The 16,499-nt window shown below is 33.6% G+C and overlaps 1 protein-coding gene across 2 annotated transcripts in view; it reads right to left on the bottom strand.

Moving 5' to 3' along the window:
* Nucleotides 1-11,421, bottom strand: part of Wat (worker-enriched antennal transcript) — a 33,397-nt gene extending 21,976 nt beyond the window's left edge. For both annotated transcript variants that reach the window (XM_018513136.1, XM_018513137.1), the window contains exon 1: nt 11,083-11,421. In XM_018513136.1, coding sequence (XP_018368638.1) covers nt 11,083-11,091 — 9 coding nt within the window. In that variant the 5' untranslated portion in view covers nt 11,092-11,421. The remainder of the gene's footprint in view (nt 1-11,082) is intronic.
* Between the last annotated feature and the right edge of the window lie 5,078 nt (nt 11,422-16,499).

The raw sequence follows: 16,499 nt of genomic DNA, 5'->3' as shown, positions 1-16,499 counted from the left end.
CGCGTTAAGCATAAAAGAAAGTTGTGCTTGCGGCGCGTTATTTGAATTGGCTGTGTTTGACGTATTCGAGCTTGCTTGAACAAAAACATATATATGTCACAGAATTAAATAAAATAAAAATTTAATTGAACGTTAGTAAGCTTCATTACACGTTTCGGCTTTATATCAAGCCATCTTCAGATGTTCCAACGCAAGATATCCATTAATATTCGGTAAAATGACAATTGCGGAAATGTTAACTACGTTGGGGGAACATCTGAAGATAGCTTGATATAAAGCCGAAACATGTAATGAAGCTTATTAACGAGCATTTATTGATCTTTTGTTTTCTGTAATTAGAATTAGAAATTTAGAATTAAAAGCAATAATGGAAGAGCTTTACGATTTATTTACAAACTGTGTCAAAAACCAGCTCGCGAATTAGTTTCCTTTTTAATTTTACACGAAAGTAGAGTAGATAGAATAGACATAGTGATAATTCACATATTTATATATATTTACGTTATTAACACGTTAATTGTTTCTTTGAAGCACGGTCCAATTTTAGTGATTATATCTTCCTGGAAAATTTTTCGTGTCTCCGCAGTATATCATCGTCACGCAATAATAAAATTAAACGTAAAAGCACAAAACACGTGGAAAAGAACTCGTTTACGTAAAATTATATGCAATCTCGATTCAGCGTTCGCGTTGTAAGCGACAGTCCCATCTCCACTCACACCAGTATAAAGGCAAGGTGAAGGCGAAAAGCATTCTATCGGGATGCTAACATTGCTAACTTCTTGAGAGTTCCCGGCGGCGGTGAGATGACGAGGAGAAACCTTCGGAATGGAAGATCAGGCTCGCGATTACGACACAATGGGCAGTCGAGTGGAAATTCTGATGACAATGCGAATATCGAGAGACATCAGGCGCGAAGCGAAGAAAGTAATTTTAGAGAGAACCATCGCTCTCGCTGCTATTCGCCATCGGTGTAGGGTTGCCAGATTCTAAAGTGTAAATTACCGAACATTTCGTTTTTGGAAACAAAATCGAACCCGACAAAACCGGACGTAAAAATAATCATAAAATTAGATTAAATAAAAAATGTAAGAAATTACAATAATTACCTTCGCTTTCTCTCTCTACAATATTCGAATATGTATATATATTTACCTCGTTTAAAAATTTTGGAAGATTTCAAACAATAAATTTGTGTCAAAGATTTGAGTTGATATCCTAATCTAATCTTTACACATATATGTATATCAAAAGCAAGTGTTAATCTCAATTACTTTTCTCTTTAAAACGAAAGAATATTGAGGTAACGAATTAAAATGAACTGCTGGCAGATCACGCGAAATAATCAAGTTTATAATATTTTTATTAAAAAACAACAATCGAATAATTATTACCGATGTTTGGTCTTTTACAGCTGTTCTACATGATACCTAGATGCACTTGAGTGCACTTTTTGAACGAAAATTGGGCGGTCTGTTACGTAACTTCTTATGGTGCTCTAAATTTGATTTTATTATCTGGGTGTATTTACAAACTGGACATATGACATCCGGTTTGACTTGTCAATCGGACGCCGGACAAGACTCCTGAAAACCTGACAGTCTGGGTCAAAACCGGACGGTTGGCAACTCTAAATCGGTGGCATCGCCACCTTCGTTTCTACGAGGTCGTCTACAAAGTGCGGCACACTTGTGCGTAAGACCGTGACGCAAGATTACGCTGGCCAGATATCTCCATCCGCGAACGCGTGGTCGATCACGAGGAGAGGGGAGAAAAAAAAACCATCGACGTAACGACATGTGTCTGTGAAAAAGGTAAAAAATGCGCGCGACGATATTCTGCGGCGACACGATTTCGCATGGCGATTTGTTTTACGGTCACGAAGCGGTATCGTCGATCGAATAGCACGGTGCGACCGCGAGTGTTGATCGTTCCCTCGCTCGGAGGTTGCGTTTGCTACCCACAAGAGAGAGAGAAAAAAACGACAAACAGAGCAATGCGGGCGGACGCCGTGGTTTCATTACGCGGGTGGTATTTCATTCCGCTGTTTTGTCTTCGTGCGCGCTCGGCTTCGAAATGATCGACGATGAATATTTATCATTCGCGATAATAACTCATCGCATTTCATCGATATTTATGGGATTAGAAACTTTGAGCTTTTCATGTGAAAGATATTGGCGCGATACGTCACGAGAACTTTACGATAAATTAATTTCTCATATCTATCATGCTGCAAAAAGAAAATTAGAAAGTCTTCGTCAAAAGCATTGATATATCTGTTGGATACTGCGTTGTTTAATATTTTAAAGAGATTTTGTGATATTTATAAATAATAAAAGTCGAAATGATATTTATCTTGATACTTGTAATATCTATATCGTTAACTCCTATTTTCATAAGTCAATGACCGATAAATCTATCTGAAGTTATTCTGACGTTATCAAGCTGTCGGACTAATGATTCTATTAATTTATTTATTCAAGACATGTCAATTATTGAGTCGTGCTCGCCTTGCAGAAAAACTTGAGAAAAAAAAATACCAAACCGGTATAATAGGCATAAGATCAACTATCTATATTACCCGCATTTAATTTATATATACTTATATGTGTATTGCGTTGACGAGGATATAACGAGTTGCTATATTACAGCAAAGAGGTCTGTTAATTTTTCCCTTATTATTGACTCACTGAGAAAAAATCAAAGAACTCGTTAAAAGATATCGATATATAAGTACATGTATGTTTTCTAATTTAGCACCTCTTACACACATTTATTATTTCATAAGATAATAAATGTGTTTATAATAGTTTAAAAAACTTATAATGTATAATAATGATAATAATTAATTTAGAGTAATTAGAAAAAAAAACTAATATAATTAACAAATGTAATTAAGCATATTGTTATTTTTTCCTTGATATTTAAGCCTATAAGGCATCTGTAGCTTCATTTAAATAAACAAATTTTTTGTTCGTTTACTTTACGAATGGAACAGATGATTTCTCTCGGGAATTATGATGCTGAATCGATAGCAATGATACTTATCAACAATCTAAGGAAAGGAGAAGATATTTAAGCCGATAATCGTATTACACGAATGCCTAGAGAATATGAGAGTTGAATAGTTAGCACCGTTCATACGTTAAAGGCATACTTCCGCGTTCGGTGAAACGTACCGCAATCTGTTTCTATGGGCGAACTTTTACACCATTAATATTAATCTAATCGCCATTAGCTTGCGAGTGTTCGAAGAATGTGCGTACACAATAGAAAATCAAGGTGATGGGCAACAATTTAAAGTATTCGCTAATCGTAAGATAATTGAGTCTTTAATCATTATAATAAAAAGTCTTAAAGAGAAAATCTGTTCCTCATTATTTAATTATTCTTTAGTACCTTTACTATTTATTTTATTATTTAATCTTCATTTTTTACGATTATTATATCAATAATTGAAATCAACACATAAATATCAACATATAGTTACATTATGAAGTATATTATTACACAATTATATTATAAAGTATATTATTACTTATTTAATGCGTAATTAATATAATAAAAGAAATCTTATTAAATTTCAAAATGAAATATTTTAAGATTTATTTTTTATATTGTATACATTAACGTCGTCTGCAACAATGATTCATGATTTTTTCATTAGAGACAACCTAATTAACTTAAAGTTTTTTCCTGGTGTGTAATGTAATTTATGACTTTTAAAAGTTACAATTCGCAATATCGTTACTTCTACTGAATAACTTTGGGGGAAAGGAGATTTCTAATAAATTCTCCTATATATTATAAAACATCTTCCGCATTTGTAACTTCTGCAAATAGACGAAATGTACTTGCATGTGACGTAAGAAGCTACTATGTAAACATTTTGTTTAAATTGCTTTTCTTGTGATAAGGTGTCGGCTTTAATGACACTAATTTACGTTTTGATGACTTTGAACACTACAGAGAAATATCATTTTCTGGATATATGTATTAGGAAAATAGGATGACTCGTTTATTTCTTTGTGTCCCGATACGCAAGGTGAAATATGGCAATTTAAGACTCATCTACATTATTTCGAAATGGAATCATCGAAGGTGATGGATATCATTATTTTGCTATAACTCTCGCGATTTTTATTTATAAGGCAGAATGCGGAACGATTACACTGATTTAACATAACACGGTCCGATGCTAATAGTAGGAAATTATAATATCTCATAATTCACCAGTTGCAATAAATTCGGATAATGCTACTGCATTTCGAGGAAATAAAGTAAAAAAATTCAATTTGAAACGTTAAATTTAATAGATAGCAAAGAGAAATTGCATTTGATTTGAAGACCAATCACATGTTCCACGCGATCTCATTATTATTTTTAATGTAATTTTTTTCATCGCAATACGAGTATGTATAATTATTTTCCTTTATCTCGAAGTAATCTGAAAGTTAATAATGGTATCAGTTGACCGAATATTACATCGTTCGTGAGAAATCCGGGCAATGCCAACGAAATTCAATTCGCCGGGACTAACCACAATTCGCATATTAATGTCTAATGCGTAAACCATGCTATCCGAGAGTATTACAGAGAAGTGTAATGCTGATTGCAACATTATATAGACAGTTTAGTGTCCACTACTTGGCTAAAACGTTATGATTAAATTCGTTACGCCGACGATAAATACGTCGGTCAACATGCATCGTTTCATGCCATGGATTTGCCAGCATGAAATTTCCCTTTTAATACGGTCGGCAGTTTCCTATCTCTCGCAAAAGCAAGACCAACTGTGGTCAATACGGAAGACAATTTACGGTTGTACTTAAATCACGCAGACATTTAATCACGACGATTATGAGGCTTAATGCGAAAGATAAGGAAAGAAGAAAGTGCAGAATCTGGGGGACTGAAGATCTATTGTTTAACAAGAATGCAGGAATTCTCGGAACGGTTGGAAAATTACGCGTCACGGGCGACGGATGCATCCCGTGTGGTAACGCCTCTTTCACTGAGAACAGTTGATACTTTCCTCACTTCTCTCGCGAGCTGGGAGGCACTTTCTTGCAAAATTGATTTGCTGCAGGTAATAAAACTATTTCATGGTAGCCTTCTGTGATGAAGGAGGTGATTTATAAAATACAACTTGAATACAAAAATTCTCTGAAACAAATACTAGAAATTTTTCTGATTTCTACAAAAACAATTTTTATATAAAAATTAGTGAAATTATTTCTCCGAAATCTTAGCTTCTTCTGCAATTTGAAAATCCCAGGAACTCTATTTCAAATTAAATGGATAGCCGACGGAATTTAATTAGGACTCGTTCCTTTGGCTGCACCTGAGACTGCACACGGTAAGCGAGAGTTATAAGAGCGCATCATTTTCACACTATATACCATGTAAAACGCTACCTGCAAGTGAAAGTACACGCACTAAATTCATTCTAGGACACGCTCGTTCGCTTCTATGCTAGTATTACGATCCCGCCCTTGGCGGTAAGCCAGCTATTACAAGAAAGAGGATCAAAGGTGTTGAAAAACGAACATGCACGTAACTCATAACGTATTATACGCATGAAACAAACTCAAACGCGAAATATTTCAACTGTTGATACGTTAGATCAACAAAATTTCACGAGCGTCTAAAGAAAAAATCTTTAGTCTATTAATAATTTGTAATTTGTCAAAATATAAATAATTACAATTACAAAATAATTAAAAGCAAAGTTATTGAAAAAAAATATAGCAAGAGAACTAAATCAATGGCTAAATAAGATAACTCGATTCCAATGCAAAGTTAAATATTGAATTCAATGTTAATGCTAATATTAGAAATATAAACAACAGTGTGTACACATAAGTAGTAATTTATTCTATTTTACCAGAAATATATTACTGGTCTTTCTATTACTATTTCCTCTTCCTGTACTAGGAAGAATAATGTTCTCCTTTCCCCTTCGTTAGACATACGTAACGGGAAATATATGATAAGAGAATATTTCTATTACACATTGTGTTACCTGTAATCATATTGGTTTTTAGTGACGTTTTGTGAAAGGGGTAATTTAAGAAAGTGGAAAACACTGTAAAAGGATATATTCGATTGTCATGGTTGGACAGTTGCCGAAGTACGACGCAAAACTGTACTACAATTTCTCGGACAAAAATAAAAGGAAAGCGATATGCGTATGTGTGATGGTTTAAAAAAAAATCATAATTTTAAATAATAATAAAAATTATTTATAAAATTGTTGATAGATTTGGTTATTTTTATAAATTTTAATAAGTTTAAAATGTTCAAAAAATTAGGAAGTTTTTAATGTAGCTGATTACTATAGATAATTTAATAAATCTAGCTTGTGTGTACAAAATGTTCTGAAATTCGCGAATCAAAATACCACAGTAAAAAAGTTCTAAAAAAAATAAGTTCTTACAAAAGTATTTGTCAGTTAACGTTCGGAGCAGTAGTTTCTAAAGTATAAAACTAGCCAATTACAGATAACAGTTAAACGGCCGTTTGTCCATGAGTCGGCTTTCGTTCGATTATGAACACTATCGAGATACGATTCACGGACAAACAGCCGTTTAATTGTAATCTATAATTAGCCAATTGTAAACTTTTATGTTTTAAAAACTACTATTTGAAACAAAAAATGACAAACATGTTTCTAACCTGCTTTTTAGGACTTTTTTTGCTATGGTAGTTTTATTCACAAATTTCGAAACACCCTGTATATTATATCAACTTATAATATTTTAAATATTATTTTAACTTACACAGTGTTTGCATCTTTATTTACAAATAATCATATGTATATGTAATTTTTCTCATTCAATAATTATTAATAATATCAATTATTATTGCTAATTAGAGAAAAGAGAAAAGTAACAAACTTTACAAAATGAAACAAATGCTACAGTAACATCTGCAGTTATTAAATAAATAAAGAACAACTACAATAAGATTGTATTTAAAATAACGAAATAAAGAAAAATAACGTAAAGAGATTAATTACCTATAAACCTCGTAAAGTTCAAAATAGAATATTTGAAATAACAAGCTATCAGAAGGTACAGTAGTCGGTGTCATGATCACAGCAGATTCTTAACTATATTAAAGATCGATTAAAATTTCTTGCAACAGAATCGTTTGTTCCACTTTTAAAAAGATTTGCCGGTCTCTTTCAAAGAAAATTAATAAAAGGGAGCAGAAAATTACATGCTTTGATCACGTTATGCCAAGATTTTTATTCTATAGACACACACATATATACACACACATATAAATCCGGTAACCACTTATGAAATCGCGAAGGGAGTGACACAATTGTAGCTTTCTGCATGCCATTCGCGCGCTCTAAATCCGTTCTGACTACGCCTGTAATAAACCTAAATCAACATAGGCGTATGTGTTTATCTGTGGGAGACCATAGTACGTATTTACGATTTAATTTTAATTTTAAATCTAACGTACAAAACACACATAAGTGAAACATTTTATTCTTTACTTAATTCCGCGCAAACTTTATTCAATTTTAAAACTCAATTATCAAATATATATATATATAATACAATAATTATACAAAAAAGCAATAGGAATCTGCGCTGTACTTCGTGCGCTAGCAATTGATATAAATATATAAAAATAAAAGATGTTAACATTATTATAGCGCAGATTCCTATTGCCTTAAATTTTTATAGTTATTGTATTATATTTTGAATTAAAGGAATCTTAATTTTTATTTTTGTGTTATATATATATTTAAAGTTAAAAATGTAAAAGATTTATAAAGAAACCGAACAAAGATGATATCCAAATAAATTAAAACCACATTAAAAATTAATAAGAAAAACACTGAAAAGAAGTAAATATTAATATTAATATAAATATTAATATAAATATCTTTCAAAGCGACTAGTTTCTTAATTTTTGCACGAAAAATTTGATTCTTCTCTCGAAACTGCAATATATTTTATACTATGACAATTAAAAATACATCTTATAGAGATAGACATAAAGTGATACTGAAATGATCGTTTGCTAATATACCATTAACGTCCCACGATTTGAAGTGTGAGCGATGGGATAAATCCAACGCTTACGAAATTAAAGTCTATGGTGCACCGGAATTGCACGCCGCAACGTTACGACATTTTCACCAATAGTTTGCATAACCAGTCCAGATTATTAGTATCACTTTCTCGCGATTTATTTGGAAAAATATTATTCAGAAAACATCGTTATCTCTCGTTATCTTTCGTTATGTTGTCGCGCATAACTTCAAGCCAACTGAAGCCGACGCTAATCAGCGATGATCGTTTCCGTCGTCCAAGTGTTAGTGCTACAGTATAGTTTATAAATTAGATCAGTTCATAATCAGCCGGCTTAATTACATAATTTATCGTTTTTAATTCCTTTTTTACAAATTATATAAGCATGTGCTATATATACTTCAATAAGCACTTTAACTTTTTCTGTATGCTGTAAAAACCGGCACTTGACTAATAATAATAAATTTTGCTTGATATAGCGTTATATTTCATAATATTACATTACTTGACACGATAATGTCATCTCTTACACTATTTGGCAATGTAATCTAATATATATATACATATTTTTTAATACCATATCCCAGAATTACCGCCAAATATTTCGTGTACCGATAGAGCGGACTAAACTAAGTCGAAAAATCCTGTATCATTTTGCAATTTTTGAAATAGTAATTAATATCTTTTAACAAGATATTAATTACTAAAAATCGCCGAATATTAGTTTTCAATCATTTTTTCCTCAAGTTTACTATCAACTTTACAGAGAAACAGGAAGAGACAAAAATTGTTTAATTTTTGCTCATAGAGCTCTAAGAATTTTTTCAGAATTTTTTATCAACTTTTTAGTACTGCATTTTCTTATATTGGCAATTATTTTTACCAATATAAGAAAATGCGATACTACAAAATTCTGAAAAAATTCTCAGAATCTTATGAGAAGAAAAACAATTTTTATTACTCATTGTTTTTTTGTAAAGTTGATAGTACTTGAGTAAAAACTAAAAAGTTATTGAAAACCATACTGAAAGAAAAAATTAGCTGCTGCAGCAAATTAGATGGTAAAATATGGCATAACAGCCATATTTTTAATTGGCTGTAGCAACCAATTTTTGGTTGCAGCAGCCAATTAAAAATGCTATGCCATATTTAGCCAATCTTTTTTTTCAGCGCAACATTCAGCGATTTTTAGTAATTAATATCTTGTTAACTATTGTAAAAATTGCAAAATAGTAGAGGATTTTTCGACTTTGTTTATTTCGTTCTACCAGCACATGAAATATTTGGCGATCATTCTGACACATCCAGTATATGTAATATAATATAGATTACATATATATATATTTTTTTATGTAACCTCACGTATAAAAAATCTCGAAGATGTTGTAAGTATAACTTGTAGAAACAAGAATTTCTGACCACACTGTTACTTTTTATGTATCATTTTATATAACCGCCTCTACAACTTCGATAAAAAACATTAACGAATGCAAAAATCGAGAGCATTAAAATATAAATTGTGAGACAATTTTAAAATTCATTAAGATCGAAATGTTTTGGCAAAAATAATTTGAATTATTTCAATTAATATCAACTGTATATAACGTTTTTATTCTACATTAATCTAGCGAGCGGGAACTACGTATAACAGTTTCGTTTAGCATTTTATTTCAAAACAGATGTATCTAAATTAAGTTAGAAAATCACCGTTAGAGATTGTCAAGGAGATCTTCCCAGAAATGACATTACTCTTGTTATGCATTACGTAACATGTGAACTATTTAAAGCTTACCGGACACGCCGGTTCACCAACAAACGATTGAACGGCCCGGGGCAAGGCCGCAGACTTGTCTCGCCACGGGCTAGAATCTCGTGAATGAACTGTTACATAGTGTTTGCAGATTTCATTCGTTGTAGACATTATCTCTACGCGCATCTCTCTTCCCTGAAGAGGGTTAATCGATCTCTTCCATTAATTTGCATATCTAGTAGCTTGTAATTAAGATACATAAGTCAAAGAAGAACATTGTATGAGATAGGATAATTATCACAGAAAAAGTCAAATTGTAGAAATGGTTTCTTTTTCCGAATCACTGCATTTAAGATTCTCGTTTCTAAATGATTATTCAACGCTATTCATTGTAGTTCATTGAAATTACTTATCTGTAAACGTCGATTAAGGAAAGTTCGAAATCTGGGACAACTATTCCAAATGCACCTTAACAACGATTAAACTCCGTTCATTAAACTCCGTGAATCAGGGCGATTCTTTTTCTTCTGTACCTTTAATTGCAATAGGAATTATTAGGCAGACAGCGGAGAGCGAACCAATTGTATGAATCAATTGTATGATTGAAAAGAAAGCATGCTTTACTTTATGACCGAACGCAAGGTTCGGGAAATAAGAACGTAGAAAGTCGAGTCGGAACAGTTGTAGATATGTAGTTTTACTTTTACATCGAATCGGTATAAACAAGATTCTCATTTATTGTTCGCCTCCAACGCAATGCTACTTCTACGCGAGCGATAAACCTAAAATGGAGCCTGGACCTGATTTCTTGTTGATAAGATGTTTATAAGTCTAACATTGTTTCAAAAATTTATTAATTTATTAATTATTTATTTAGAGCAAAACGTTGTATCGGGAAAATGTACTTCACGGATTCAGCTACATGTAAATTATATGTAACGTTAACGAATTTTATAAAACTGTATAAAAGTGAATAAATTGTCAGTAAAATCCCAAATTCTCTATTCCCTCGTAAAGACGCGTGTGCTCGTTTTTGAAAACATCTTCGCACACATTGCCGTCGAGTTCTTCACAAACGTTGAAGATCTCACAAGATCTAACGGCACGATCTCACTGATCTAGAACGAACACTCTCGACACTTCGCGATTCCGCGCGTATCGCTTTGCGGAAATAATCGGGACCTTTGGATCTCTTCGGATCTCTTTTCGCTGCTGATTCGCGCGCGATGTTTGCTTGTCGCGGAGCGTACAGTATCACAGGCACATCGTACTTACGATCCTCATCTCTCTTTCTCTGGATCTCCCCCGAAACTGCGGCGAGTCGGAACGAGCGCGTTCTCCGCGTTTCCCCGTGAGCCGTACACAGGTCGGCCGCCAACTGCAGTTGCACTCTCGTTAAGCGGCGAGTCTAGGAGTACCGCGCAACGGTGGTGTACCACCTGCCACGCGGGGGTACGTTCTCGGAGTCGCGGACTCGCGGATGGTAGGGGGCTCCGGAAGAAACGCCTACTACCGTGCGAATGTCTAGAGTAGGTAGCAGAGTTGGTTTCCCGTGGTGACGATGAATCCTAGGTGTTGGAGACTCTCACAGCTGCTGCCCGTCTTGGCAGTAGAGGACCGTTTGACTCCCGGTGGGGGCCGATCCTGGGACTTATATATGTCGACGTTGGAGGCCATCCGCGTCTGATTCCCTGTGCCCCCCTCGTGCGCCCCCGCCCGAATCATTACCCTCCCAAGGGGCGCGAGCGATGGTCAAGGTGATCTTCGCTAAACCGCGAATAGGAAGTTGTTCGAGAGCAGCTTCGCGAGAAAGGGAAACGTAGCTCTTTACGGATCGCCAGACGAACGACTTGACATTTGATATTTTTCATCTAGTCATGACGAGGAAGCAGGAAGGATGTCTTTGAAAAGCAACGAAAGTATTCCTATACACAGATGTACGAATTATGTCTTGAAATTAAGTAACTAAGAATGACTACTTATGTAACCCAACAATGTTAATGTTGAGAAATACGTAACATAATTAAAAAGTATAGTAATTTTATTATGAAATTTAGATTATATTTGTAATGCTGATCATATTTGGAGTACGTAACAAAAATTTCAAATTAGTAGATTTTAAATATTATTCAAAAGGAAACAATTTTTGAAAGTCTTGGAACTTTTGAATATATATTTCAAAAGTTCGAAATATTAAAAGACTTGAAAAAATTTTAGACGTTTCAAAAATGTACTTTTTCTTTATTAAACATTTTATGTCAATTTACGTTGTGTCATTTTAATCCATCTTTCATTTTATACATAGATAGAAATTTTATTTTTAGATATTTGATTCTAAAAAAAGAGACGCTTTAAGACTTTTAAATATTTTTAATCTTAAAGCAAATCGGATCTTTAGATAATTGAATTGTTTAAAAACTTTGGATAGAAGAATTGGAGCACCCATGAGACAGCATGCGCGCAAAAGAAGAAAAAAAAGAAAAAAGAAAGAGGAAGGAAGAGACTCGCTCAATGATATAATTGTGGAATAAGAACGAAGGAGAAAATAAGAATGCAAATTATGATTTATCTCGGCTGAGTCACAATACTATTTTTTTGCAACAAAGAACTTTTCTCTCGCCGCTCAATCATAGAGACGGCAAATTATCCGGCGTAATCTTCTATGGCAAAATAATGCATGCAAGTACTTAATGCATGTTCCAGACGTTACGTCTCAATGCCTATCGCATCATGCTCTCGATCGGAATCCGGATCTCTATTCCGTGAGTGCGGTATTATGACGTCAACCGGTGTTGCAGAACGTTGTCTCGGTATGCAAATTCTTATCTCGAACTATAGAACGCCCTCTCTTTAAAGCAATCGATTACAGGCGCGTCTTTAAATTCTAAAATCGTTATCAAAATATGATATTCTTTTTTCTATCAAAGCATGATATTCTTTTAGTCATGTATTCAATCATTAATTTGCAGCCACTGAATTATACGCTTGATACGGTTGTTGAGCTTAAGTTATTCACCGTATCTAAGAAATAGAGAGTGACAGTCGCGCTTGTATAATTGCTTGTTAGCGTTTACAATATCAATTGATCACATAATCATTATTGTAATATCGTTTTTAATTCCAGTATAATTGACGGTTTACGAAGATATAGCAATATACTATTCCCTTAAGATACCTCGTAACTTCCGATGTAAAAAAAATTTCCTGTATGACATCCGCGCGTATAATAATTGCGGTAATAGACTGCGCATCCGCAAACGTATTATTAGAAAGGAAAAATTAATCTTATCTTTTTACGTAACTCCGCAAATGTCTTGCCTTGAAAAAAATAGCATTTTTATATTGACATACTTTTGATAACAATAGCGATAACAATAATGCGAGGAATGTATAATTCCGAGTATAATTCCATTATTTTACTATCAAATACAAGTATCAGGAGATCCTATTTGAAATTCTATACTATATATTTTTTAAAAGATACTTTTATTTCTTGAGATCATTTAAAAAAGAGCGCGATTGTACTTATGATAATTATAGATTCAAACGAAACGACGTATACCATACGCAAGACAGCTTACGATTTACTTTACCGGGCAATCAACGTCAAAATGGAACTGCGATTTAATTACTGCCGTTACAAATGCAAACTATATCTGACCCATTTATCATAGTCGCGCTGCGGCAATCGTTTCAAGCAATTCTCCCTGTTCGTGCAATCCGTGCCTCGCGTTGAGAAAGCGCCTGCCATGCAGCATCAACGTGGCTCCTGTCGCGTGACCGGCCGCCGCGGTTTCTTGACCTTCGTTAAAAATGGAATTCTTCACCTTAACCCGTTAATTAACGTGTCTCCAATTAGCCGCAGTATCACGCGCAAGGAGAAACGGAGCAGAATGTCTTCCGATATCCGGCTAGTGTTCGGTCAACAGTTGCGAGCTGAGGAAAGGTTCGGACCTTGCGACTGTGACTGCGCAATGACCTCAGTCTCCTAAATTCGGTTTAATTAACGAGGCCACTTATCTGAGAGATATTTCGCGCTTAAGCGTGTCGTCATGCGCTTCTTGGCAGAAATTTCCTCTTTCTCATCGCCTTCCCTTCTTTCTGCAAACGCGATTGTGACATCTCCGCACTGAAAGAAAGGATTGGCTGAATATGGCATTTTTAATTGATTGCAATAGCCAATTTTTGGTTGCGTTAGCCTGTCAAAATACTGTACTGACATTGCGGATAGGCTAACGCAAGCAAAAATTGGCTGCTGCGACCAAAAATTGTCTGCTATAGCCAATTAAAAATACTATGCCATATATTTTATCATCTAATTTGCTGCAGCAGTCAATCTTTTCTTTCATGTGTGATACTTCATGGGGGAAGATTTACGGCACTGATCCATCGCACCTTAATTTGCTCATGAGTTCAAATTTATTTGTGGCTTATACACACAGCTCTCTTACATTTGTCTATTTGAGATTTATAAAGATATAATGCAAAACAAAAATTCGATGTATAGATGCGCGATAATCTTTTTATTGAAGCTGGTATGAACAATTCCTTAATTGCTATAATAAAAAAAGAATTATTACATATGTACATCGACACTCTGACTCGCAAGTCTCATCTTTGCGAACGTTGATTGCAATTAACGAACTATTATTTTAAGCTGTATTGCTTATGATAATATTTTATAATTCTGTGGAAACGGATGGCAAAATTGCCCCATTATTCAAACAATAATGGGTTTTATTAGCATTTGTAATTAATGTTACAGCGGACGTATGAACTGCAGAAAGATAATCTTACAGCTTACAATGTCTTATATACACTGAAAATAATGCTGTTGATATAACATTATTTTTTTCAGCGTGTACACTGGAAGAAAAGACATGATTGCTGCAACAAATTAGATGGTAAAATATGGCATAACACTTTTAATTGGCTGCAACAGCCAATTTTTGGTTGCTGCAGCCAATTTTTGATTGTGTTAGTTTGTTCGAAATGTCAGTATAAGATTTCGATTGACTATAGCTATAGCAATAAAAAATTGGCTGCTGCAGCCAATTAAAAATGCTATGCCATATTTTACCATCTAATTTGCTGCAGCAGCTAATCTTTTCTTTCAGTATATAATTAAAAATATTTTAGAAAAAAAGAGAGGGCAAAAGGATTATTTTTAAAATATAACAAACGATTATGTTAAAGATAACGGTTATTTACTTCGATTTCAATTGACCTTCGCGGTACATTTTCGAATCCACGATTTCGATTGCTTCCTGACGGTCGATGAAGCGAATTAAATTGGGCCGAAAGAAAAATCCTGATTAAATCGATCGAGGACGTGCCAATTACCGTGAACGAAGCATTGTCGTAAAATTGTATAATCAATTACGGGAACGGTAATGATACCTATGAAAGTATAACAAGGCCATTAGTCATTAAACAGAATATAGTTGGAAGAAGCGATAAGAAAAAAAGCAATATCTGATGTTTATATGGGATGTCATCTGTGGAGGATGCTACGGCATTGAACGGTCTATTTATTTATTTGACGTCTAACGAGGCTGACAAACAAAGCTGCGATTAGCATTTATGGCTTTGGTGCTTGAAATAGTTTTCAGGGTAATGAGCAATGATTTTTTTATATTGCTAATTCTTTTCAATCGTGAATGTATGAATAATCTAACGCATCTGATGCAACGCGAACGAATGTAGAAAATCAGAGATATCATCAACACGATCTTACTTGTAGATTGATTGATCACGCTCGACTATGTTTTATGATACAATACACGGAAGCAGAAACGTCATTGCAGTTTAACATTGTTAAAAAAAAAGATTAATTGTTGATAATTACCATAAGAATTATCTCTTGCGTTAGAGGATTCGTTATTATCAAAGTAATTTATACACTTGCATTATTTTACCCTCTTATTTATCCCGTTAAAATTTTTTTACATACATTACTTTAATAATCAAAACGTGATTCCAACTGCTATTAAATTATCGTTGATTCTATAATTAATTAGAAATAAATCATTATTACCTATCTATACGCTGTTGAAAATCGATTTAAATTACAATGATGGATACAAAAATATAAGTAATATTGTAATTTGAAAAGACTTTATCGTAACCATAAAACTTCGCAATTTTTGCAACGCAAATTCAATTCATAAAGGCTTAAACGAACAATAAACACATGGTCGAACTATATTAATAATCAATCGACTTTATCGTTATAATATTTATAATATGCCTTCATTAATTTTTAAATCAAGGATATAAGACTGCTTTATATTCATCAAAGAAAATATATCCTTGCTATCAAGATCAACGCTGATCGTCCCACGGACGGTAAACATCTAATTTTGCCTTCTTTCCGATATCTTTACACAATTTTGTCTTGCTAAGCCAATTCGTATTATCAGAAGTATGTATAATATACGCATAATTATATAAATTACAGATACATTAATACAGTTGCAAAAATGCAACCTTCGAGTCATCGAAATGATCACTCAAAATATTCCGAGGCGCTAGATGTAACCGCGCCATTTATGAAAATTTAATCCTTAAGGCAATAGAAATTCTATAGGCTCTAATGAATTAAATCAATTAAGAATAAATAAGTCTTTGAGAGCCAATGCTGGATGTAATTGCAATCAAATTTTATTATATATAACAATTAAATAAGTAAA

The sequence above is a fragment of the Trachymyrmex cornetzi genome, unplaced genomic scaffold, assembly GCF_001594075.2.
Source record: "Trachymyrmex cornetzi isolate Tcor2-1 unplaced genomic scaffold, Tcor1.1 scaffold45, whole genome shotgun sequence".
Classification (NCBI taxonomy): Eukaryota; Metazoa; Arthropoda; class Insecta; order Hymenoptera; family Formicidae; genus Trachymyrmex; species Trachymyrmex cornetzi.
This window is presented reverse-complemented; position numbering and strand designations above follow the sequence as displayed.